Source organism: Girardinichthys multiradiatus, chromosome 2 (genome assembly GCF_021462225.1).
Source record: "Girardinichthys multiradiatus isolate DD_20200921_A chromosome 2, DD_fGirMul_XY1, whole genome shotgun sequence".
NCBI classification, from domain to species: domain Eukaryota; kingdom Metazoa; phylum Chordata; class Actinopteri; order Cyprinodontiformes; family Goodeidae; genus Girardinichthys; species Girardinichthys multiradiatus.
Genome location: NC_061795.1, coordinates 8,267,989 through 8,295,911, shown reverse-complemented (window position 1 = coordinate 8,295,911; position 27,923 = coordinate 8,267,989). Strand labels below are relative to the sequence as shown.

General features: G+C 41.5%; 1 protein-coding gene and 1 long non-coding RNA gene across 5 annotated transcripts in view; one reads left to right on the top strand and one right to left on the bottom strand.

Annotated features, from left to right (window-relative positions):
* Positions 1-17,419, top strand: part of LOC124878440 — a 32,394-nt gene extending 14,975 nt beyond the window's left edge. The window contains exons 2-3 of the long non-coding RNA XR_007040772.1: positions 17,157-17,216; positions 17,323-17,419. This is a non-coding gene — a long non-coding RNA (uncharacterized LOC124878440). The remainder of the gene's footprint in view (positions 1-17,156; positions 17,217-17,322) is intronic.
* The window catches only part of iqub (IQ motif and ubiquitin domain containing), a 93,112-nt gene extending 67,772 nt beyond the window's left edge, over positions 1-25,340 (bottom strand). For 2 of the 4 annotated variants that reach the window (XM_047382353.1, XM_047382370.1), the window contains exons 1-5: positions 24,880-25,312; positions 24,213-24,254; positions 23,869-23,964; positions 15,690-15,824; positions 11,122-11,289 (exon numbers count right to left, since the gene is read on the bottom strand). In XM_047382353.1, the coding sequence (XP_047238309.1) occupies positions 11,122-11,289; positions 15,690-15,824; positions 23,869-23,964; positions 24,213-24,254; positions 24,880-25,057 (619 nt within the window). In that variant the 5' untranslated portion in view covers positions 25,058-25,312. Of the gene's footprint in view, positions 1-11,121; positions 11,290-15,689; positions 15,825-23,868; positions 23,965-24,212; positions 24,255-24,879 lie in introns of all 4 variants that reach the window. The other 2 variants (XM_047382359.1, XM_047382378.1) reach the window with 2 other exon arrangements.
* Between the last annotated feature and the right edge of the window lie 2,583 nt (positions 25,341-27,923).

Here is a 27,923-nt window from a genome sequence, read left to right as displayed (position 1 = left end):
GGGAGCAGCCTCCACTGACTCCTCCGAGGATGAGGCGTGATGCACTGATACACCCTGAGTGCAGCCGGAGTGAACTCTCCGATGATGACTCAGATGGGCCGGTACCAATCCCTGAGAGTGGATTGCGCACCCGCCAGCTTGAGTCTCTTGCCAAAGACATAGAGCGTTTCGACCCAAATAATGCAGAATCAAACATTGATGATTATCTTAGGGAAGTTGAACGCTGTCTTCTAGATTTGTATTTCCCATCAGCATGGGAAAAACTGAAGCTCATCTGGAAGACAACATCCAGGAGCGTCCATGTTTTCATGGAGAGCCTGACCCCCACAGTCCGAGACCGTTATTCAACCCTTTGCGAAGCTTTAAGGGAAGAATATTCTGTGCACACGGAACGGGCCTCCGCCACACTTGGTGCTTTCACTATCCAGCAAAAGAAAAGCGAAGCACCCAGGGAGTATTACCCGCGCTTGAGAGCTGTTTACTTCCAAGGACGCAATGCGCCCACCTTTGAGGAGGAACATGCTTTTAAATCCCTGTTCCTCCACAACCTTCATGAAAGTGTACGATACGATGTTACTATGTATTGCAGAACCAAGACCATGAGCATGCAAGAGATCCGCAAATATGCTCAGATGGCGTGGGAAACACGTGCTCGCCCGACCAAGGGACCAGAGGGCGAGGATAGAGTTTTACGGATACATGCAGAAAGGAACAGTCTTGCGTTGGAAGATCAGGAAACGGCTTCAACCAGAACCCATGTGAAGAACAGGTTCAGGGAACAACGTAGGTTTGGTCAGCTGGACTGGGGGGGTGGTACTGAATACCAACCACAGTCAAAGTTGCCGAACAACTTCCGGTCGAACAGACGACCTGACCATCACGTGAAGCCTAAAGGTAAACCTGATGGAAAAGGGTGGAACTGACACGCAGAAGGGATTATGGGGAAAGAGATGGAGGAGGCCTTACGTATGATGGTGACAGAAGCGGTGCGTCAGGCCACCACGCCCCCACAACCCTTGAAACAGGAAGCCGACCCTCCAGTTAAACCAGACCCAAATTTCCCGTCAGCATGACTAGGCGTGGACCCAGTCTCCACAGCCATCAGAGTGTACCTGATCGGATGGGGAGACACACCTGGGAAACTCCAAGTACCCCTTGGGACCTGCCCAGGAGAAACACCACAAACCATCTTTCCAAGGTTCTCAGGTAAACTGAACCAAAATGGACGTGCACGTCGTCTATACTGTGTGATCATGATAGGGGGACGTTTCCAACTGAGTTTCTATTCTAAAATAGGATCAGAGATCAACCTGATGTGCTCAATCATGTTTGAGGAAGTGAGTAGAGCCATGCTCTCCTTCAGTGAACCATTTCAGGCCGACGCTTGTGATGTAAGCATCACCAGCCGCACCCAAAACTGATCATGCATCACTAGTTGGGTGGAGCTGGACATCACACTCAAAGACATGGCTCTGGTGCACCCCATCTATATGTGCACATTAAACAAACAGCTTTTTCTTGGTGGCCAGGACCTGCTGGACAGGCTGGCCCCACTCATTGACTGCCACCAGGACCAACTCTGTGTCCAGGCGGAGGTGCACACACCACTGGGTGCAAGCAGCAAACCATCCTTGGTGACAAACCAGGTTGCCAGCTTAGAGGAGCCCAAAGAACCTCTCAGGTCCTTGTCGGTGCCAGACATGGACACCTCTGTGACACAGCTGCACCCAGCCACCCAGAAAACTCCTCCCTGCTGTCATGCATAATTTCTTTGCTCTTTAAAGAACCCAGGTGTGGAAACTTGCAACACCAAAGTGGTGGAAGGTGTACACCTGGAAACCATGATCATACCAGAAGTGCTTCTAAGGAAATTATCAACTGGTAGAGAGCTGTATGACCGCGTGTGCCAAAAAGACCCCCTTTTAGCTGAGGCACAACACAGCCACACACTCCTTTTAGCAGACGGGCTCCGCCCTCTCCTCAAGACAGCCAGAGTGTGCACCTCCAGTGTGCAGATTGGCATCAAACAGCTCTCCCATGCTGTGGACATTGTTCCAACAGACCAAAGGGGGGTCACATTATCCTACGCCCATTACTCTCCTGTAGGGGGCCATAGGAGCTATAAAGCCACACTCCACACCCTCCAACAGATGGCGCACTGGCCTCCAATGTCTCACGACACCAAGGTCTACATCAAAGGATGTTTAACCTGCCGCCTGTTTCAGCCATCCCAGCCAACCAGTCAACCTCCGCTTCAGCGAAGGGGGGTTTCATTACCTTGGTTCCACCTTCAGACCAACTGGGTCGAACCAGCTCCAAAATTAATAGGAGGTAACAAATTCCTCCTAACTGTGACATGCAGCTTCATTAAGTGGGTTGGATGCTTGTCAGAAAAGGTTGACACCATCATCCCAGCTGCTGCGCTTTTTGCTGAACCAGATGAAGTTCTACGTCAAACTCTCCTCCCCAAGAACAGAGCTTGTCTCCATGTCCGGGAAAGGAGAGACCATTGCATAGGACTAGTTAAATAGGTGCATGTTTCATGAACTCACACTAACATGCACTAATCACTAACAACTTTCTTCAACAGAAACAGTTAAACATATAACTACCTTCTAGGACACAGTCTTAAACTGTAAGTTGGCACGGTAATTTTCCATAAGACTCTGCATGCACAGCAGACCTCATAAAAGTGATTAAGAATGATGTAATGGACACCCACATTGCCAGAGATTTCATGCAAAATCTTATTAAAGGAGGTTGGTTTATTTGTAGACAGTCCCACCGAGGCACAGATACCCACTGGCCTAGTTCTGCTGAACTTAGTAGAGAAATCTTAAGTCCACAACGGCAGACACCTTGCAACCTCCACAAACACACCAATCTTATAGCCTAGGTAGTGCCATTCATTTATTTTTTTCTCCCTCTTTTCACATCTAGATAGTTTAGAGACAGGAGTCATATTAAAACCCACCATCATTTGGAAGAGCCGATGGTTTAAGCCTAAACCTAGATTATACACCGCATACTGGCAGGTTAAGCATTTACAGGCCAGGATTGATTCCCTCACATTCATTCCCCCACGGATCATAGCACTACCTTTGCCAATGACACAGCCAGGTTCCAGCGCTTAATGGAAGTTGGTCCGACGAATAAGCTATGAACCATGATTTTGTTTTTGTTTGTTTTTTGTATATATATATATATATATATATATATATATATGGTATATGGTATATTTTATTGTTGTTTCATTTTGTCTCAGGGTTACCAAAGCTGATGACCAAAGAATGTAATGATGATATGAATGTATTGTCTTGTATTTTCTCATTGAACAACGTAGAAAGGTATGAACTAGTCAGAGTTTAGTCCTGCCCAGGCTAACCTCTATCCTGCCCAGTCATAGGTTTTGAGGAACACAGAGACAGTTTGTTTGTTCTGCTTCGCCACGGATCACTGATTGTTCAGCAAAGGACAGAATGGTCCCAGTAGCTTCAAAGACTGCAATTCATCTCACCCTTTGAACCTAGGGGGGAATGTTGGACCACTTGTTTGCTGAATATTGGACCATTTGCATATTGCTGGACGCCACCAGGCCTCCTGGCGTTTTCGGGCATTTTGTATCCAGGACATTGCGACCGATATGACGGGGCGCCCCAGTCTGACGTCACAGGATGCTATATAGGAAGGTGCCCATTTTGACCATTCGCTTTTCAGCTGGAGACCGTGACAGTGACACGGTTACCAACTTCTGAAGCATCACCCGGAGAAGAGTCCCGAGTGGATCTAATTTATTCTCTCTCGTTGGCCAACGAAGAATTCATAACTGAGGTTTCTGGAATAAGAATGCCAGAAATTTCACTTTGCCGATCGAAGATGTGAGCTTAACACGTAACTAAAAAAATACGGAGTTTCAAGGAGACGAATCGCCACCGTGTTTTGTCCTAGTCAACTTTGATGGTCAGATCATATTTTCCCTTTCGCCAAGGAGGCCAGAGCACGAAGATTGACCGCTTTTCCTGAAGTTAACTGTGGACGCACAGTAACTTCCAACTTCCACCCCATTCTCTCTCACCTCCGCTCAGAAAGAAGGGTTCAACAAAGTAAAACACATCCTTTTATTAATTTTATTTCTTTATTAGGAATAGCCGGGGAGGGTAGAGGAGATTTTTAGTGCAGTTAGAGTCTAATGTGTGTTCGGAATTGTATGTGCATGCCATTGTTTTGAAACTCGCTGGTACTTCTGGAGACCGCCGTGTCTCGCAAGTGTGTCTTTACCGTGCAAACACCTGTGCGCAGGTGCGCTGTGTAACTGGAGTGTTATAATAACCTCATGGTGAAATTCACCATTTTCTTTGTCTTCAACCTCACTGCTTATTAGTTTGCCACCAAAAGTTTTATGACTCTTTGTGTGCTCAGCCCGCGCAGAGTTGGGGGAGGTTTTATGACTCAGTAAAACGGAGTTACAGTTGGAGCCGTGCCACCACTTCCACTCACCGCCACATCCCTTTGTCATATTATCATTTTTGCCATAACTGCTGGTTGGTTCCATACGCATCCACTGCTGTTTTGCTTTATTTTGTTTAGTTAGATATTTTACCCCTTTTGTGTAGAACTTTGCATGTTTTGGTAGGTGAAGATTATTAAATCGGAAGAGCGAGTGTATCAGGGCTGTGATTTAATGAATATTCACATAGATGGTAATAGAAGGCGTTCTGTGTTTATTTTGTGCAAGAGTGATTCGTCAGTCAAGATAAGGTTAAAAGTTCCACACGTTTGGGCAGAAACAGTCGATTAAACAGTGACATCTCTGGTAATAGTTATCAATTATTACTGAGTATTTAACGGTTATAATTATCAGAGGCGTTGAGCCACAATTACAACACCAGAAGACATCTCTGGTCTCGATTCATAAATGAGGATTTTGGTTAAGAAATTAATTTTGTCAAATTATGATTTTTAATTATAATTATTGATATAGATTCAATAGAATCAATAATCATAATTCTAACATGCCACAACTGACTGGGGTTTGAGAGAACAGGGCAGAGACAAAAACACAGAAGCTCTGATCCAGTAGTACTTTCTATAGGAAAGAAAAGTGAAACATTAACGGTTATAGCTCCTTTGGTAGTTTCATCTAGAAGAGAAAAACAGCTAAGCAGATAAAGTCTGAGCCAGTTTTAAAATCTAGAGTATGAAAGAGAGCACATACAGTTAGTCACAGTCGAAGCTCAGCCAGTAGATATGTCTAGGAGAGACAGGGTTAAACACTGAAAGACAGGGCAAAGTGGATCATCTGTAAAAGGTGAGCATTAATTTGTTGGCAGCAGCAGCTCAGCTGATGTCCCCCTCCAGGAAGATGCCGCAGCTAAACACAGAGCCAGGTCAGATGGAGCTTCTAGAAAGAGAAAAAAAAAACCAGAAAGAGAAGATAAGAGTTCAAAGCTGAAATAACAGCAAATAACACAAAATTGGAGAGTAGTATGAGATTGTAGCAGATAGTGTGAAAGTGATTAATATGTCCTCCAGCTAGGACTGGGCGATAAAACGATAGAGATAGATATTGCGAAATAACTTTTCCTCCATAGAGCTATGAAACATGGTCAATAGACTTTCCGATAGATGGCGCTGGGCCAGTCATGTGGCTGGCATATAGAGAGGCAAAGTTATGTTGACGTAGACAGCACAATAACAGCCAGACATGCTAACAGCTAATGTTTGTGCAGCTGTAGTCTCTTATTTCAGGTAATGGTTAGAACAGACATCACTGAAAAAAATTTGAAAAACATTTATGCCTTGAAAGAAGAAAAGACAGATGACACAGCGAACAACATCATTGACAAGAAGGGTCAGAGCAGTTTAGTCGTGTGGCTATTTTGGCTATTTAAAGTCTGACAAAAAAAAAAAAAGTACTTGCACTGCAAATTATGTTGAGCGCATGCTCTGACAAATTCGGGGTATACCACAAATCTTTTACCACCTGAACCAGTGCCACACTGGAGCATGCAGAGTGTAAAACATTACATTCCCAGACAGGAGAGGAGGACTGCTAAGCCCCCGCCTCTGCTCCCTCTCTCCGAAAACAACGCCTGTACACCTTCAACAACTGATCAGTCAGCTTTCTCATGCCTTATGATACAAAGTCGAAGCGACAGAGAAATCACAAATGCAGGAGTTTATTGTATTGCACAAGAAGATTTTAGTTTAAAGTATACCTCTTTTAAACTGTTTAGACTTTTACTGTCGGGTCAGCACTACACAGCACTGTCTGCTAAAACCAGCTGATACAGAGACAGTTTCTCCCGCCAACAGGGCTAATGCTCTGATGAACACTTAACACCATGCATACTTAAACTGATATTTTAATAAATGCTATTGTAAAGTCAGTTGTGTAAATATTTTTAAATTGGAATTTTATTTTCATTTATGTTGACAAAAAATAAACAAATCTTCACTGAGAGCAAATGTACCGGAGTCAAATTCCTGGTTTTTGTCACAAACTTGGCAAAAAAGCTGATTTTGATTTTATTAATCCAAAACAGTTGAATAATGTTCGATGACATGTTCAGCATTTTAAAATCCAATCTTTTAATCAAAAATAACCTTCTAATAATAATAACGCACTTAATAGTAGCAGAGAACATTAAAGATAGACAAAAATAGTGATTTGTTTTATATTGTGATATATATCGATATCGACTGATATATTATCGTGATTTCACCCAGCCCTACCTCCAGCAGTGTAAGCCTATAGCAGCATAACTACAGAGGTAGCTCAGGATAACCTAAACCACTCTAACTTTAAGCTTTATCAAAAAGGAAAGTTTTAAACCTAGCCTTAAAAGTAGACAGGGTGTCTGCCTCACGGACTAAAACTGGGAGCTAGTTCCACAGGAGAGGAGCCCAATAACTAAAGGATCTGCCTCCCATTCTACTTCTAGAGACTCTAGGAACCACCAGTAAACCTGCAGTCTGAGAATGAAGTGCTCTGTTAGGAACATATGGAACAATCTGATGTATTATGGAGCAAGATCATTAAGGGCTTTATATGTGAGGAGAATAATTTTAGATTCTATTCTGGATTTAACAGGAAGCCAATGAAGGGAAGCTAAAATAGGAGAGATATGATCTCTGTTTTTAATTTTCATCAGAACTCTTGCTGCAGCATTTTGAATCAGCTGAAGGCTTTGAACAGCATTTTGTGGACATCCTGATAGTAAAGAATTACAATAGTTCAGCCGTGAAGTAACAAATGCATGGACTAGTTTTTCAGCGTCACTCCTGGACAGGATATTTTTAATTTTGGCAATGTTCCGGAGGTGAAAGAAGGAAATCCTAGAAACCTGTTTAATATGGGATTTAAATTACCTGTCCTGGTCAAAAATAACACCACGGTTTTCTTCTTTATTACCAGAGTTCAATTTAATGCCATCCAGGTTAAGTGACTGACTAAGCAGTTTCTTTTTCAAAGACTCCGGTCCAAAGATGACAACTTTTGTCTTGTATGAATTTAGAAGCAAAAAATTTTAAGTCATCCAAGTTTTTATGTCTTCAAGACATGCTTGTAGTCTATCTAACTGGTTGGGCTCATCAGGATTTATGGTTAATTAAAGCTGGGTATCATCAGCATAACAGTACAAATGTGTATATATATATAGTAAAGAGTATTGGCCCAAGTACTGAACCCTGTGGTACTCCACAATTAACCCTGGAGTTTAAAGATGATTTATCATTTACATGAACAAACTGGAATCTGTCAGACAAATAAGATTTAAACCAGCCTAGCGCTGTTCCCCTGATCCTTACAGCATATTCCAGCCTTTCTAAGAGAATATTGTGATTGACTGTATCAAATGCAGAACTAGGATCTAACAGAACAACTACAGACACAAGTCCATTATCTGAGGCCATAAGAATATCATTAGTGACTTTCAGCAGAGCTGTTTCAGTGCTATGATAAGCTCTGAAACCTGACTGAAAGTCTTCAAACAGATCATCGCTGTGTAAATGGTCACACATTTGATTAGCAACTATTTTCTCAAGAATTTTAGATAAGAATGGAAGATTGCATATAGGTCTGTAATTTTTCAAGTCATTTCGATCAAGCAAAGGTTTCTTAAGTAAAGGTTTAATTACAGCTACCTTAAAAGCTTGTGGTACATATCCATTTACTAAGGATAGATTAATCATATCTAAAATGGGGCTGGTAATCAGAGGGAACACTTCCTTAAATAGATCCACAAGGTCAAAACAATCCAAACACAGATCAGGTTCCACAGTTACTTCCAGTGCTGTATTACTTACTGAGGATGAAGTAATCATGTTCGGGAGTATGCAAATGTTTTTGTTTTTAATAGAATCAATTTATTTTTAAAGTATCCCATAAAGTCATGACTGCTGAAAGCTGGGGGAATGGATGGCTCAACAAGGCTCTGTGTAAGTTTAGCTGTACTAAAAGACTTACAGATGGGCTCTTGCAGTATAAGTGTATTCTGTAGCTCTGATTACATTCAGAAATCAGCTACTCGCTGCAAATGAGAGCCATAGTTTAGGGGAACTTTACAGGTCCTTCTCAAAATATTAGCATATTGTGATAAAGTTCATTATTTTCCATAATGTCATGATGAAAATTTAACATTCATATATTTTAGATTCATTGCACACTAACTGAAATATTTCAGGTCTTTTATTGTCTTAATACGGATGATTTTGGCATACAGCTCATGAAAACCCAAAATTCCTATCTCACAAAATTAGCATATCATTAAAAGGGTCTCTAAACGAGCTATGAACCTAATCATCTGAATCAACGAGTTAACTCTAAACACCTGCAAAAGATTCCTGAGTCCTTTAAAACTCCCAGCCTGGTTCATCACTCAAAACCCCAATCATGGGTAAGACTGCCGACCTGACTGCTGTCCAGAAGGCCACTATTGACACCCTCAAGCAAGCGGGTAAGACACAGAAAGAAATTTCTGAACGAATAGGCTGTTCCCAGAGTGCTGTATCAAGGCACCTCAGTGGGAAGTCTGTGGGAAGGAAAAAGTGTGGCAGAAAACGCTGCACAACAAGAAGAGGTGACCGGACCCTGAGGAAGATTGTGGAGAAGGGCCGATTCCAGACCTTGGGGGACCTGCGGAAGCAGTGGACTGAGTTTGGAGTAGAAATATCCAGAGCCACCGTGCACAGGCGTGTGCAGGAAATGGGTTACAGGTGCCGCATTCCCCAGGTCAAGCCACTTTTGTACCAGAAACAGCGGCAGAAGCGCCTGACCTGGGCTACAGAGAAGCAGCACTGGACTGTTGCTCAGTGGTCCAAAGTACTTTTTTCGGATGAAAGCAAATTCTGCATGTCATTCGGAAATCAAGGTGCCAGAGTCTGGAGGAAGACTGGGGAGAAGGAAATGCCAAAATGCCAGAAATCCAGTGTCAAGTACCCACAGTCAGTGATGGTCTGGGGTGCCGTGTCAGCTGCTGGTGATGGTCCAGTGTGTTTTATCAAGGGCAGGGTCAATGCAGCTAGCTATCAGGAGATTTTGGAGCACTTCATGCTTCCATCTGCTGAAAAGCTTTATGGAGATGAAGATTTCATTTTTCAGCACGACCTGGCACCTGCTCACAGTGCCAAAACCACTGGTAAATGGTTTACTGACCATGGTATCAATGTGCTCAATTGGCCTGCCAACTCTCCTGACCTGAACCCCATAGAGAATCTGTGGGATATTGTGAAGAGAACGTTGAGAGACTCAAGACCCAACACTCTGGATGAGCTAAAGGCCGCTATCGAAGCATCCTGGGCCTCCATAAGACCTCAGCAGTGCCACAGGCTGATTGGCTCCATGCCACGCCGCATTGAAGCAGTAATTTCTGCAAAAGGATTCCCGACCAAGTATTGAGTGCACAACTGTACATGATTATTTGAAGGTTGACGTTTTTTGTATTAAAAACACTTTTCTTTTATTGGTCGGATGAAATATGCTAATTTTGTGAGATAGGAATTTTGGGTTTTCATGAGCTGTATGCCAAAATCATCCGTATTAAGACAATAAAAGATCTGAAATATTTCAGTTAGTGTGAATCTAAAATATATGAATGTTAAATTTTCATCATGACATCATGGAAAATAATGAACTTTATCACAATATGCTAATATTTTGAGAAGGACCTGTATATATCTGACCAACATATGGATGAGGTCGTTCCATACAACTGGCATGGCACAGCTCAGAGATGGCTGTTAAATACCTGACCTGTCAGTCAGATCCCTCTGAATAGGTCTGGTTGAATGGACTGTAACCTAGTGAGAACTTGAACTGGCACCGGTGACCCACGGTTCCTCCTGGTTTCCCTCTTAACACTGAGGCCAGCTCCATGCAGAGCTCCAAAATAATTGCCCTGGGCAATCTAAAGCAGCTAATAAGCCATGCATCATCATGTGCCAGCAGATCAGTACAAACCCCCCCCCAAAAAAAACGCTCCTTCCAACCTCTTCCATAGTGGATGTCCTCCAGCTGTGCCAAAGCTGCCATCGTTCCACAATTAAGTGCCACTTTACGCAGCTATTTATAGGCGTGTGGTTGTCAGCCTTTCCACCTTAGGAATCATCAAATCTGACTTGTTTGAAATTAATCTGCTGATCTGACACCGTTTTGTTATTCAGTGAGAATGAAAGTGCCCCTCTGATGATTCATATGCATTTTATGCTCCTCAGTGCACAGACTGATGCGCATTTCCATCCACAGGTGACAGAAACAGAGGAAGTTTCACAGTTTTTATCTGATTGAGGTTTTTTCCATCACTTTCTGAGGTGTGTTACGTTGTTGTATGAGGCTAAATTTGATTTAGTTTAATCGCTTGGGTTTAAACCATAAAAGCATGAAACAATATCAGGTTTGATGCTCCATGAAATAAATAAAACTGAATGGAGTCATATTTCAGTGTATTTAGGGGAGGTTTGGTTCTCTGTAGTTTATTATTGTTAAAGTTTGTGTGGCTTCCGCAATAAATCAAAACATTTTAAATTAAACATTAGTTTTCAACTTTGATTAATTCTTGTTCGATAAGTAATGACAGCCCACCTTCCTTTCATAATATGCAGAGTATGTTAGAAAGGCCATACCTTTTGGGACTTGTACAGTAATGACATCTGGCATGCTGTCATGTTCTGGGGGATGTAGAAGGCGAAGCGGGTAGGAGCTTGGGTCAGAAGAGCTCATCTCCATCTGGGTGGAGCTGTGAGGCCGAATGCCGAGCTCCATCAGGCTCTGATGCTCCTCCACCACTCTACCTGCAAAAACAGAATTTTTAGATTATGTCTTATCCTGAACAGAAGCTGAACCAAAATGCTCTGTGTAACGGAGTGACATTTTGGACTTTTATGGTTTCTTGTGATAGTTTATTTTGTCTAGATGTTTCTATTAAGTTTATTAGTTTGTTTTGCTCCCTCTACTGCCTCCTGGTGTTTTGTTGTTCTCCTCCCTCATTAAGTTCATTTATGTTTTTTTTATTACTTGACATGGTTTATTATTATTATTATTATTGTAATTATTATAGTTCTTGGTCTTCCCTGGATTCTCTAGTTTTATTTCTCTTTAGTATATTTGTGTTTAATTGTGTTTTATTATTTGTTCCTTTGCACTCTTCTTGTTTACTAGTTTATTTTCTGTTTCCTTTCGAGTTAATTCAGTCAGTGTGGTTAGGTTTGTTTACTTTTGTATTCAGGTTTTCTTTATGGGTTCTTTGTTTGTTCTTAGGTTGTTATTATTGTTCCTATGTTCCCTCTAGTTTCTCTGTTTACTTTAGTCATGATTATGATTATTCTAGTTTTCTTATTCCCCATTTGATTATTTATCTTTGTCTATAGGTTTGCTTGGTCTGTGTTTCTGTTTATTGTTTATTAGTTACTTTGCCAATCCTCAGCCTTTGTATTTGTTTTCACCTGTTCCTTCTGCTTCCCTGCCTCCTTGTCACACCTGTTCCGTTGATTATCTGCCTTTGTTATCTCACAGTATATAAGTTGGTTTTGTGTCTTTGTTCAGTGCTGGTTCCTTGTGTTTGTCATACCTCGTTCTCGTCCATGATTATGCTTTGTTTTTTGCCACGCCTTGCCTTGGGAAACCTGCAGTGATTTTGCTACGTTTTTTGACTTTGTAAATAAATCTTTGAATTACAAAGATGATCCTGCCGAGCTCTTGTCTGCACTTTGGTCCAATCCAAAACCACATCGTAACACTCTGGAATACATATTATTTTACTTGCAATTTGTTTTTTAAAGATACTCACTAAAACAAACTATAACATCACAGAAATCTTTAAGGAGCTGGAATTATGTATTTGTGAAAGCATTATTTTGTCTTATACCTTTTCTGGATTTTATGACAATGCTTTTGCATTGGGTTTGGATCTAAAACCTTCAGAGCTTATTTGTAGGATATCACATGTTTAAAATGGATTGGTTACTTTGGTCCAGGACAGCTACACAATAAAAAATGTTAGGCAGAATCAAAGCATGTAGATATAATTTGACAACATATAAAAGCAAACATGATCTTATGAAAGGAAAACAGTTAAGATTAGTCTGAACAGTTTTTATGAGGTTTCCATTTGATTGTAAAACCCAATGAAAAAAGAGAATGATTTTTAAACCACTTTGAGACTTCCATCGTTTGCCTGTTCGACACCTGGAGCCTCCTGTGGAGTAGTTGCAGTTACATATATGACAACATCCTCTGCAAACAACTTGCAATGGACATCTTCACAACTTTCAGGTAATTTAGAATTATATCAACAGAAGAGCAGTAGTCCATCAGTTTTACAACTTTAAAAAGTTTATCTAGTCCTATGAACTCTAACACATTATTCTGTATTTATTTTACAGGAATGAAAGTAAATAAGACATTGTTGTGAGAAATGTAACTTTTAAAACTTGGAGAAAAATGTAGAAGAACATTATGGTTTAATGTATCAAAAGCCTTTTTCAAGACCAAAAATACTCCACTGACTATACTAACTTCATCCAAGGTTCTTTTCATGTTTTTAATAACAGAAGATGTTCCTTGTTGTGTTGACTGAAACCCAAACTGTTCTGGATGGAAAAGCAAATTTTTATCAATAAAATGTATTAACTGGTCAGCAACCTTTTAATACCTTTTTATATGGCGGGTAGACCGTGATTTGTTCTATAACTACATACTTAGTGATAATAATCACACTTCAAAACTGGAGTTATAATTCATTTATTAAAGATGTCTAGAAATTTGCCATTTTCATAGGACAAATCTACTAGGTTGCTTATTGCTTCTGTGAACATATTAATATGTATTTCATATATAAAAAAGCATCATGGAGTTACTCAAAGTAGAGCCGCTGTTCCTCCACATCGAGAGGAGTCAGCTAAGGTGAAAGCAAGGCGGCCTTGCGGTCCGAAGTGATGTGATTTGTAAACACAAACAACAACAACTTAGACTGTTGCTCAGTTTATCGCTGTTGTCAAACTCGGCGTGAAAGAAGAGAGACAGAGAAGGTTCTGTGCAAGGAGACCTGAAGCACTTTGGATAAGTACAGGAGAGGGAGAGATAGGGAAGCCATGCTGTATCAAACGGAAGGATACAAACTAGAGGGCATTTGCGGGTAAGCTAATGCTTAATGCTAGCTTGCTATAGTGCTCATATACACAATAAGCCCATAGCAAAACAATTTAAAAGTTGAAAACATTAGTTATTGAAATATGCTGTGAATAGTGATGCCGTCCCCTAGCTAATCAGTGACTGACAGTCTTCTGATGTCACGTTTATAGTGCGACTCGGAACGGTTGTAACCACAAGCAAGCAGGGACTAAAAATAGTAACAGTTCTATGTAACCATTACTATTGGAAAAGCCGAAACAGTCGACCGGTAGCAAACGCTTTAAGTTGGTACTGGTGGAAAAGGGGCATATTTCCCTCAGCTGCTCTGAGAATGCCTCGGGCTTCCGTTAAAGGAGCTCGAGGAGGTGTCTGGGGAGAGGAAGGTCTGGGTTTCTCATCTGAGGCTGCTGTCCCAACGACCCGGTCCCGGATAAGCTGAAGATGATGAGTATGAGTATATAAAATCAGGATCCAGCCCAAATATACCTTTAGTGTTAGAGATTTTCAACTGATGTATTATATACAGTGACTTGTAAAAGTATTCATACCCTTTGACCATTTCCACATATTACACATTACAACTACAAACATAAATATACTGTATTTTACTGGAATTCTATGTGAAAGGCCATCACAAAGTGGTATACAATTGTGAATTGGAAAGAAAATGATAAAAGATTTAAAACGATCTTTACAAATAAAAAACTGAACAGTGCAATAGTATTCAGCCCCCTTATGAGTGCAACTAATTGCCTTCAGAAGTTGCCTGATGATTGCTAATAACTAAATAGAGTCCACCTGTGTGTAATCTAACCTCAGTACAAATACAGCTGCTCTGTGACAGCCTCAGAGGCTGGTTAAGAGAATATTGGGGAGCAAACAACAAAATGAAGTCCAAGGAACACACCAGACAGGTCAGGGATAAAGTTGTGGAGAAGTTTAAAGCAGGCTCAGGCTATAAAAAGATTTCCCAAGCTTTGAACATCTCATGGAGCACTGTTCAATCCATCATCTGGAAATGGAGAGAGTATGGCACAACTGTAAACCTACCAAGACAAGGCCATCCACCTAAATTTACAGGCCAAACAAGGACAGCACTGACATGGTGACTCTGGATGAACTGCAGAGATCCACAGCTCAGGTGGGGAAATCTGTCCCCACCTGAGAGTAGCAAAAGAGTAGCAAAAAGAAAGATATTGTTAAAAGAAAACCATAAGAAGTCCTGTTTGAAGTTTGCCAGAAGCCATGTTGGAGACACAGCAAACATGGAAGGAGGTGCTTTGGTCAGACGCGACCAAAATTGAACTTTTTGGTCAAAATGCAAAACGCTATGTGTGGCGGAGAACTAACACTGCACCTCACTCTGAACACAACATCTCAACTGTAAAATATGGTGGTGGCAGCATCATGCTCTGCGGGTGCTTCTCTTCAGCAGGGACAGGGAAGGTGGTCAGAGATGATTGGAAGATGGATGGAGCCAAATACAGGGCAATGTTGGAAGAAAACCTGTTGGAGTCTGCAAAAGACTTGAGACTGGGGCAGAGGTTCACCTTCCAGCAGGACAACAAGCCTAAACATAAAGCCAGGGGTACAATAGAATGGTTTAAAACAAAACATATTAATGTTTTAGAATGTGCCAGTCAAAGTCCAGACCTAAACATAATCGAAAATCTGGGGCAAGATTTTTCAGTTTTCTGATTGTTTAAAAAAAGAAAATATGTATGTATAATTTTGGTTCCACTTCACAATTGTATACAACTTTGTGTTGGTCTTTCACATAAAATTCCAATAAAATGATAAAATATTCATGTTTGTGGTTGTAATGTGACAATATGTGGAAAGGTTCAAAGGGAATGAATACTTTTACAATCTACTGTACATAGGTTTTACGCTGATCGATCTTCATGATAAAAAAGGGAATCAGTTGACTTAATGACTGGTAAATCAGGTTAGATTGAGTAGAGCAGCTTTTTAAAGTCTTGTATGTGACATACCAGTACTAAGATTAGGAAACATTAAGATAATGTATACAAGCCTGGAGGCTAAAGAAAACAAAACTCACCATCCAGAGAGAGCTGCAGCACCTCCAGGGGGACTTTTAGCTCGTAGGCAAGGTGATGCTTTATCTCTTCAATGCTGAGCCCGATAGCAAAAGCCATAGTCATGACATGACCACCTGGCATCAACAATACTTTCACTGCAAACATACAGAGGCATAGGCTGTCACTTCATTGGGTTTACTCCTGAAATTTGTCATTTTCTATAATAAAGGACTTTTAATATGTAAAATGTCAAGAGGTTCACTATTTAAGGTTTTCAGACGGTCTAGATTTTTTATTTTTTTTAATGATTTAAACTTTTAGTTTAAATCATCAGCTACACAAAAAAAAAGTGAGGTAAAATCAAAGCATGCAGCCAGTACCCTTTAAAGCCTCATATAGCCATCAATCTACAAGTTTACATATACAAACTGTAGCTGAAGGAACTGATCATCATTAGTGAAAACTGGCAGATTTGAAGACAAACTGGGTGGAGATTTTATATCGTGTAAAACAAACAACACTTTGAGACTCCAACCAACTCCACAGGCTCTGATCAGGGTACTGAGCAGCCAAGATGGGCAGACAGGAGGCAGATACAGGGCTTGGACAATGAAACTGAAACACCTGGTTTTAGACCACAATAATTTATTAGTATGGTGTAGGGGCTCCTTTTGCGGGCAATACAGCGTCAATTCGTCTTGGGAATGACATATACAAGTCTTGCACAGTGGTCAGAGGGATTTTAAGCCATTCTTCTTGCAGGATAGTGGCCAGGTCGCTACGTAATACTGGTGGAGGAAAACGTTTCCTGACTCGCTCCTCGACGATCCGACGGACAGTTCTGGTGGAAACAGGAGAGTTGAGGTGCACATTTAATTCTGCCGTGATTTGGGCAGCCGTGGTTTTATGTTTTTTGGATGCAATCCGGGTTAGCACCCGAACATCCCTTTCAGACAGCTTCCTCTTGCGTCCACAGTTAATCCTGTTGGATGTGGTTCGTCCTTTTTGGTGGTATGCTGACATTACCCTGGATACCGTGGCTCTTGATACATCACAAAGACTTGCTGTCTTGGTCACAGATGTGCCAGCAAGATGTGCACCAACAATCTGTCCTCTTTTGAACTCTGGTATGTCACCCATAATGTTGTGTGTATTTCAATATTTTGAGCAAAACTGTGCTCTTACCCTGCTAATTGAACCTTCACACTCTGCTCTTACTGGTGCAATGTGCAATCAATGAAGACTGGCTACCAGGCTGGTCCAATTTAGCCATGAAACCTCCCACAATAAAATGACAGGTGTTTCAGTTTCAATGTCCAACCCCTGTAATTTGACATGTAAAAGCAAACATGATCTTATCAGAAGAAAACCGTTAAGATTAGTTTTAACAGTTTTTATAAGGTTTACATTTGATTGTAAAACCCAATGAAACCGTTTTAGTGCCATCCAAAGACAGAAAATGATTTTTAAACCACTTTTTCTTGCAGTTACATATTTGACAACATAATCTGCATACAACTTGCAATGGACATCTTCACAACTTTCAGGTAATTTATTATTACATAGGCTGAAGAGCAGTGGTCCATCAATGATACAACTTTAAAAAGTTAATCCTCTGAACTCTAACACTTTGTTCTTTTTTTTTTAAAACAGGAATGAAATAAACTCATGCGGAAGAAACAAATATTAAAGTCATTGGCTTATTTTTTGTCATAGTAAGGGATCAACTGACCATCTGGGGATGAATTATAATGCTGCATGAGTGTCCCATGAGTTGTTGGATTTTACACACCTGTGGTCATGAAAAAGACCGAAATACCTGAATTTAATAATTTTGAGGGATGAGTAAATAATTTTGGAAAATAAATATGTGTGTAATATTGAGAGATTGCTTAAAATTAGAACCTGATGTGAGAAAGGAATATAGTTTACTTGATTCTAAAGCATAACTCATCTTTGGTAATACAATGCATACACTTGGACCATCCTGCAGGTATGTATTCAAAAGAACAGCACAGATTTAATTTATCTGCATGAAGATTTTGTCACATAATTTGGTCAAACAGAATCGAGATGTTCCTCTTAAAAGACTTTATTTTAGAGGAACATCCTGGTGTTTCAACTCCCTTACGACTAAAGCCATATACAGGCGAACTGAATTGGTTCACAGGCAAGACACCAGCATGCATGGTCGGTGCAGGGGCTCACAGCCCTCCCTTGCCTTGCTCTTTTCAGAATCAGAATCAGCTTTATTGCCAAGTTCGTACATACAAACAAGGAATTTGACTCCGGTACACTTTGCTCTCTGGTCTTTGTTTTTGCGTTACAGAATATACATATATACAATATACAAATATACACATATATAAATAAAAAGGTGCATTTTCTAGAATTGCGCCACTCAAGGTGGCAGCACATTGGAGTAGCTCTGTTACTTTTCATTTTGATTTATTCTTTTTTGGGAACTATTCCTCTTGTGGTGGATACAGTTGATTTATTTTTTTTTTTTTTGGACAACTGTCCTCTCCGGTGTCAGATGCTGTGCAGCTTTGAGGATTTTTCCTAATACTTTCTATTTTTGGACATTTGTTATGATGCATTGCCATGGCAACGGGGTTGTTTCTTACAACCGGGAGCAGCTGATTAATATCTCAAAAGCTCAAATAATACTTCAACTACAACCCCAAATCCCTGATGAGTTGAAAAGGGGATGCAGAGCAGGAGCTAAGAGAAGAGAGAGAAGGAGGAAGTTCAAACCATCTCTTCCGTCGATTATAATGGGCAATGTGAGATCGTTGGGAAACAAGTTGGATGAACTACAAGCCCTAAAAGGACCCAGCCAGAGTACCGGGCATGCAGTATTATGTGTTTTACTGAGACATGGCTGCAGGATCATATCCCCAACTCCAGTGTCTCTCTGCCGGGCTTTTTAACCATACGAGCAGACAGAGATTTAAAGAGGAGCGGCAAATGTAAAAGAGGTGGACTGGCAGTACCTGTGAACAACAGATGGTGTAATCCAGGACATGTAACTGTGAAGTGTCATCTCTGCAGTCCAGATATTGAACTATTGGCAGTAAGTTTTCGTCCATATTATTTACCCAGAGAGTTCACCAGTGTTATTTTGGCAACAGTTTACGTTCCACCTTCCGCTGTTGCCGACACTGCATGTGATGCCATCAGCTCAGTTGCTGCTAAGCTACAGACACAAAACCCCAAGGCTTTTGTGGCAAATTCTGGTGATTTTAACCATGCTTTACTTTCTGCTACACTTCCAACATTTCAACAGTTTGTCAGCTGCTCTACCAGAGAAAACAAAACATTGGATTTGTTTTATGCAAATGTCAAGGACTCATACATCTCTACAGCAAGACCTCCTCTAGGCAAATCAGATCACAAGCTTGTTTTTCTCTGCTCGAAATATAAGCCCCTTGTTCAGAGCCTGTAAGGACTGTGAGAAAATGGTCACAGAAAGCTGAAGAAGCTCTGCAAGGTTGCTTCGAGGCTACGGACTGGGACGCACTGTGCCAGCCACATGGAGAGGACATCAATGCCATGACTGAGTGTGTAACCGACTATATAAACTTCTGTGTGGATAACGCCATCCCCACCAGAACCGTGAAATGCTTCCCCAATAACAAACCTTGGATCACCAGTGACCTGAAGGACCTGCTTAACAAGAAAAAAAGAGCCTTCAGAGAGGGAGACAGAGAATTATTGAGGAGTATACAGAAGCAACTTAAAGTCAAGATAAGAGACAGCAAGGAGGTGTACAAGAAGAAGCTGGAGAGCAAGCTCCAGCAAAACAATATCAGAGATGTGTGGACAGGGATGAAGAAGACCACAGGCTTCAAGCAGAAGGATGATCAGACCAATGGAGGTCTGGACAGAGCCAATGAACTGAACACATTCTTCAATAGGTTCAGTTCAGAAACAAGCTTCGCATCCTCCTCTCCTGCTCACAGCCAAACAGACATTCCACCTTCCTTTGACCCACAGGACCCACAGCTGTCCAGTAACACCTCAAATTTTTTATCTTCCACCTCAGCCCTAGACCCTTCTGCTTCTACATGTTTGCCTTCAACCATATCAGAAGATCCTGATGCCTCCTTTGCTTCCCCTTTCCACCTGTGTGTCTCAAGAAGTCAAGTGAAGATGCAACTGGAGAGACTGAATCAGAATAAGGCTGCAGGTCCAGATCATGTCAGCCCTAGAGTCCTGAAGGCCTGTGCAGAGCAGCTCTGTGGGATTCTGCAGCACCTCTTCAACCTTAGCTTGGCCCAGAAGAAGGTTCCGGTGTTGTGGAAGACCTCCTGTCTTGTTCCTGTACCAAAGAAAACTCACCCATCAGTCCTCAATGACTACACCTGTTGCCCTGACATCTCACATAATGAAGGTCCTAGAGAGTCTCCTGTTGGCCCACCTGAGTAAGCAAACAGTAAACCATCAGGATCCCCTTCAGTTTGCTTATCGCTGTGGAGTTGGAGTTGAAGATGCCATCATACACCTGCTTCAACAAACCCACTGTCATCTGGACAAAGCCAGCAGTACTGTGAGGATCATGTTCTTTCATTTCTCCAGTGCATTTAATACAATCCAACCTGATTTGCTTTGCCAGAAACTCCAGAAGACTCAGGTGGAGGCCTCAACAATCTCCTGGATCAAAGACTACTTGACAAACAGACCACAGTTTGTGAGACTGAAGGGTTGTGAGTCTAACCAGGTAGTCAGCAGCACAGGAGCACCACAGGGGACTGTACTCTCTTCATTCCTTTTCACTCTGTACACCTCAGACTTCCAGTACAAGACAGACTCCTGTCATCTGCAGAAATACTCGGAATATTCTGCATTCTTGGGGTGGATCAGAGATGGACAAGAAGCTGAGTACAAGAAGGTGGTGGACTGCTTTGTGGCATGGTGTGGAAACAATCATCTCATTTTGACTAAAACAAAGGAGATGATTGTAGATTTTAAGAGAAACAGGAATAAGTCAAAAACTATTTCTATCATGGGAGAAGAAGTGGAGGTGGTGGAGGAGTATAAATACCTCGGTGTTCACCTGGACAACACACTAGAGTGGAGATGCAACTGTGAAGCCATCTACAAGAAGGGACAGAGCAGACTGTACTTCTTGAGGAAGCTTAGGTCCTTTGGTGTTTGCAGCAAGATGCTGCATATCTTCTATAAGTCTGTTGTGGAGAGTGTGATCTCTTCTGCCATCATCTGCTGGGGAAGCAGTATCAGAGCCAGGGACTCAACAAGCTGATAAAGAATGCTGGCTCTGTTCTGGGGACTCCTCTGGAACCTCTGGAGATCATTGTGGAAAGACGGATTCTTCATAAAATTAAGAACATTATGGAGAACCCTGAGCATCCTCTTCATGAGACTGTCCGACAACAACAGTGTCTTCAGTCAGAGGCTTCTTCAGATCTGCTGTAAGAAGGAGCGCTACAGGAGATCCTTCCTGCCCACAGCCATCAGCATCTACAACGGCTCTTTGAAGAAACCCTCAATGAGCTACAACAACATTTAATTTCCCTTTGGGATTAATAAGGTATTTTTGAATTGAATTGAATTTGCAACATCTGTATGCTGTTGTTTTGTACTCTATTGAATGTTCAACAGAGAAACAGCCTGGGAGAATAAACTGTCTCTGTGGCGGCTGGTTTTTGTAAACAGTGCTCTGTAGCAGTGGCCTGAGGGTAAAATTCTGAACAGATTATGTGCAGGGTGTGTTGGGTCCGCAGAGATTTTTGCAGCTCTTTTTCTGACCCTAGACCTGTATAAGTCCTGGATGGAGGGAAGGTCAGCCCTGATTATTCTCTCTGCAGTCCTGATTATTTGTTGCAGTCTGGACCTGTCCTGTTTTCTGGATGAGCCAAACCACACTGAGATGGATGAAGATAGGACAGACTGAATGATGGCAGTGTAGAAGATGACCAGTAGCTCCTGTGGAAGGTTGTACAGGTCCTTCTCAAAATATTAGCATATTGTGATAAAGTTCATTATTTTCCATAATGTAATGATGAAAATTTAACATTCATATATTTTAGATTCATTGCACACTAACTGAAATATTTCAGGTCTTTCATTGTCTTAATACGGATGATTTTGGCATACAGCTCATGAAAACCCAAAATTCCTATCTCTTTCTTTCAAACAGTGTCTATGTGTGAGGACCATCTCAGGTCCTCAGAGATGGTGGTTCCTAAGAACCTGGAGTGGTCCACAGCTGCTACGGTGTTGTTGAGGATGGTGAGGGACGTGTATGAGGGTGGTGTTCTCCAAAAGTCCACCACCATTTCCACAGTCTTGATGTTTTGTTGTATTTTTTTCTCTCTTTGTTGTGCAGCACTACTTTCATGGGCATTTGCTACACCTGCTATGATCTTGTGGACATTGGCTACTGGCTCAAGGTCTCTATTTCAAATATGTTTTACCACCCTTACAACATCCCAGACGGCATAGCCAGAATGACAGGCTCTCAGTGGATTGTTATTGAACCTGGGAGGGAGAGGAAGCAAAAGTGGGGCGACAGGCCTGTCCTTGTCCTTAATTGTATTTATTAATTGATGATTATTAACCAAAACCAAAATTGTCATTGTGTTTTACCAAAAGGTGGGGACAATAACCTTATTTTGACAAATAAACACTCTTACACAAAATAAACACAAACACTGTATCACTTTATCTATGTGAAAATGTATTAAACCAATAGTCCCTATCACAATCAACTAAAATAAAAGAGACCGCTCACTGCGGTGTGTTGCCAATCAGATACTTTAGCCTGTGCTTGTAATGTGAAAATGTTTGGGCTCTAGCGTTAAAATTTAAAGCTCTCTCAATGATTATTTCAAAACAATCCACAATAACAGCAACACGATTGCCAAGAGCCTCCACAAACTGATGTGGTATGCTGCCTTGCAGCAATGTCTCTCTTGCCCGTGCATCAAAAGCCTGAGGTGTGTAAACATGACATCTATGGTATTTGTGAACGTGGTGGACACAGTCAATCGAACAGGTGTGCAATATGCTGAATGGGATTCAGCCTCAGGCCCATTGGAGTCAGGAGGAGCATCTGGAAGGGCGAACATTTTTGACCAGTCTGTGGTAAACGGGGAAGGAGCTGAGACAGCACACCCATCACAGCAGCCGAACATAGAAGCCCCATGTAATACTTGACCATCACATCATCTTTTAGGAATTGCTCGTCCATCTTCTTTCCTGACAGCTCTTCCTTCAGTTTTCTGTTCTCCTCCTGCAGGCGTATAATTTCTGCACATCTTTGGCTGCACAATCTGCATACTTGCTGTTCATTTTCATATTTTGCATTTTCATCCACCTTTGATTTCTGTTCAGCTCCATCCACCTCAACATTCAGTGCTGTTTCATTCACGTCTGCTAAAACAACAGCTACTGAAGAGGTTGCAGTTTGCCAAATAATATAGTGACAGGCCTAAAGAGAAATGGACCAGCGTGTTGTGGACTAATGGAACCAAGATTGTACTTTTTGAGTTTAGGACATACCGACAATTTATCAGATGACCATGAACCTTTTCTTTTCTGAGGGAAAACAGAGAAATCCAGAGGAATTGTGGAATGCAGTCCAAGGCTGGAATACCTAATCACAAGTACCAGAAGATGGTTGAATCTTTGCAACACAGATCTGAAGCAGTTCACATAAACAGTGCTTATATAACTACATTTTACTTCAGTGATTTACAGGAAAGATAAATCTTCAAGCATTTCTCAGTTTATATAATAAATGTTGAGCTAGGGAAAGACAATTGTTGACACTGCCTAATATTCCTTTTCCCCCCTTTCTATAAATTATTAACAAATGTGATCACATTTTCTTCATGTTTTGCTCTGGTATAGAATGGGCAGTATTTCAAATTGTTGCAGGAATAAAATTTTGAACTTCAGTCATTTTTAAACTCAGTTATTTTGAACTGTATTTGTGTTGGTATTCAGATTGTTAACAGTATAGCACAGAAATATGTACACTAATCCTGAAATTTGTTGAGGGAGGGCAAAATCACTTTTATGTCATGGCTAAACATTTGGTTTCATACCAACTAACCACACAGTCCATATATTTGACCTGTTCTCCAAACTCATTATAAATCCATGATGAACCTAAAGAGGCCTGAATCCACAAATGGCTGTATTTTAGTGTCTGGTGATGGTCATACTCACCAGTAGCTGTTAAGTTTTTAACATTTGTTTTCTCATCATGTTCCTCAGTATCAGTAGGGAAATCATACTGAGCTTCTTCCACAGTCTCAAGCGCAACTGGATAATAAAGAATGGCGAGAATTTTACAGAAAGTACTTGTCTTTCCTTTGTAAAATATACATGAATATAAGAACCTAAATGACAGAAAAAGCACAGATGGCCTGTGACAATTTAAAACTAATTTGAAAAGTCTAATTTGGATATCAGATACAAGTTCACTAGAATAGTTTGAGCTGAAATAAGACCAGTTTCTATGACGTTTTTAGCATTTCCTGTTTTCTAGTGCGTAAGTTTCATATCATCACCTTTAGCTTGAGTTCCAGTGTCTTTCACATTCCGCTGTACATCTGCAAAGAAAAAGCGGCATATGTTGGAATCTCCATAAAAAATGAAATATTGTGCATTATAATTTTTGTTTTGCCATAAAAAACATGTTCGTACAGTCTTCTGACAACATTGCTGCTTCTGTTTACTTCAATGCAACTCTAATCTCATTTACTAGTGTTATGCTTCCCCCTACGCCTCCTGCATCCCTTGGCATGATTCTCGTGATCAGAGTACAGAACAAAATAGAATATTGCTTTAAGGAAGCCAGATGCCATCAGGTGTCACTGGTTCCCTGTGCTGAAATAAAACCAGGTCATCCATATGACCATATATGCCATGTAAACATTCATCCAGCCAGTAACAGATGGCAGCCTCTTAAACTATTTCTATGTTTTTGCAGGTAGAGCAACTATGATCCCAAACGTAATGCAACAGAATCCACCTATCTAAAATTTAACAGCTCTCAAATGACTTTAGGCCCAGTTTAGACACAGAAAATTCATAATGTGTTTACTGCAAAGACTTTCCTCAAAGTCAACTAAATCTCCACAGACCACACGAGGAAAGAAGGCTTTATTTGGTCGTTGTTACATACGCCCTACTCGCACAAGGCTGACCTGAACAGAACCTCTGCACTGGTCTTACCTGGACTGGACCTGTCTGGACAGTCCTCCTCTCCGAAAATTCCCGAGTCTCTCCCGCCACGTGGCGGCCCTCTTGCAGCACTTCTAAGTGACTGCGGGCTTTCTTCAGCGTGCTCGGCCTCTCTTTCTCTCTCTCCGGTTTCTCCTGGCTTTAACATTGTGGTTTTAACTGACAGCATAAAGGTAAACAGTTAAATGACTGTTGTGCTGAACCTCGATCAACAAATGTTCAATAAGAACGTCCGACCGCAAAACAGTCCACAAAACAAGCGACACCAAGATAAAAATAAAAAAACACCCCGCCAATTGTCGCTTAAAGCCGTAACTATTTTTTTTTTTACCTTTTAAAGTTTTCTGCTTGTAAAGCCAAACAAAGCTACGCTTCGGGATGCCAGCGTTGTGAAACGTTTACATGTTGTCATAGCAACCTGAAAGAAGGGATTCTTGACACAGTAGTCACGTGAGCAGACGTATCAGCTAACCATCCATCTATAATATGTAAATACGTCAACAGCATTCTTTAGCATAACTTATGAAGAAGGGCAAATACAATCCAAACCTCCATGGCCCTGTGTTCCAGCGACTGGAAAGCTGGAAAAGGTTATGAAGCCATATCTAAAGCTGCAGTAATTACCACAATTCTGCAAAGAAGAGTGGGCCAGAATCCTCCACAGTGATGTAAAGACTCATTGCTATTGCAACAGCAATCAATTGATTGCTGTTGCTGCAAAATGTGGCCCAACCAGTTACTAGGTGTAATGGCCAATATTCACACCTTGTCATACGCTCCTTCTTTTAAACAGTATTTTGTGTTTAATTGTGTTATCATTGTATAATATACACTGCTCAAAAAAATAAAGGGAACACTCAAATAACACATCCTATATCTGAATGAATGAAATATTCTCATTGAATACTTTGTTCTGTACAAAGTTGAATGTGCTGACAACAAAATCACACAACAATCATCAATGGAAATCAAATTTATTAACCAATGGAGGCCTGGATTTGGAGTCACACACAAAATTAAAGTGGAAAAACACACTACAGGCTAATCCAACTTTGATTTAATGTCCTTAAAACAAGTCAAAATGGGGCTCAGTATTGTGTGTGGCCTCCAGGTGCCTGTATGACCTCCCTACAATGCCTGGGCATGCTCCTGATGAGACGGCGGATGGTCTCCTGAGGGATCTCCTCCGAGACCTGGACTAAAGCATCCGCCAACTCCTGGACAGTCTGTGGTGCAACGTGACGTTGGTGGATGGAGCGAGACATGATGTCCCAGATGTGCTCAATCGGATCCAGCTCTGGGGAACAGGCGGGCCAGTCCATAGCTTCAATGTCTTCATCTTGCAGGAACTGCTGACACACTCCAGCCACATGAGATCTAGCTTTGTCCTGCATTAGGAGGAACCCAGGGCCAACCGCACCAGCATATTGTCTCACAAGGGGTCTGAGGATCGGTACCTAATGGCAGTCAGGCTACCTCTGGCGAGCACATGGAAAGAAATACCACCCCACACCATTACTGACCCACTGCCAAACCGGTCATGCTGAAGGATGTTGCAGGCTGCAGATCGCTCTCCATGGTGTCGCCAGACTCTGTCGTGTCTGTCACGTGTGCTCAGTGTGAACCTGCTTTCATCTGTGAAGAGCACAGGGCGCCAGTGGCAAATTTGCCAATCCTGGTGTTCTCTGGCAAATGCCAAGCGTCCTGCACGGTGTTGGGCTGTGAGCACAACCCCCATTTGTGGACGTCGGGCCCTCATACCATCCTCATGGAGTTGGTTTCTAACCGTTTGTGCGGACACATGCACATTTGTGGCCTGCTGGAGGTCATTTTGCAAGGCTCTGGCAGTGCTCCTCCTGTTCCTCCTTGCACAAAGGCGGAGGTAGCGGTCCTGCTGCTGGGTTGTTGCCCACCCTACGGCCTCCTCCACGTCTCCTGGTGTACTGACCTGTCTCCTGGTAGCGCCTCCAGGCTCTGGACAATATGCTGACAGACACAGCAAACCTTCTTGCCACAGCTTGCCTTGCATTGATGTGCCATCCTGGATGAGCTGCACTACCTGAGCCACTTGTGTGGGTTGTAGAGTCCGTCTCATGCTACCACGAGTGTGAAAGCACCACCAACATTCAAAAGCGACCAAAACATCAGCCAGAAAGCATAGGTACTGAGAAGTGGTCTGTGGTCCCCACCTGCAGAACCACTCCTTTATTGAGTGTGTCTTGCTAATCGCCAAAGATTTCCCCCTGTTGTCTATTCCATTTGAACAACAGCATGTGAAACTGATTCTCAATCAGTGTTGCTTCCTAGGTGGACAGTTTGATTTCACAGAAGTTTGATTTACTTGGAGTTATATTGTGTTGTTTAAGTGTTCCCTTTATTTTTTTGAGCAGTGTATATTAACCTGATGATCTGAAACATTTATGTGACATACAAAAAAAAAAAAAAATCAAAAAGGGGACAAACACTTTTTCTCACCTTAAAGTAAAATGTATAAATAAAAACATATTTTTGAATGAACTTTTTTAACTAACTGAATGAATAATGTTTATATTTTCTGGCAATAATTTGATTTTATCAATATGTTCTAGAATTTCAAAAGGTCTCAATGAAACCCTAGGAAAATGGTCGATGCTTAGGTATTTCTGAAAAATATAATTTCTCTTAAGACTGGGCTGACATATACAAAAAATATATTGAAATCTCTTTGGAGGTGTTTTGATATGAAGACAATCCAGTGAGTTGTACTTGAAAAAGGAGCTGTACTCCCAGCTTGTGGGAACACTGGGAACCCCCCCCATCTTTAGACTGACTCCTCTAGATAAAGTACTGGTGTGTGGTCATAGGTTCTCATGGTACTTGGAGCTGGGTAAATGCTACAGGCAGATGGATTTACACTTTAACCTATTTTTGTTTATGATGTTTCAGGTTGGAGGGGAGTTCCTGCCTCAAGTGGAGGAGTTTAAGTATCTCGGGGTCTTGTTCACGAGTAAGGGAAGAATGGAGCGGGAGATCGACAGACGGATCGGTGCGGCTGC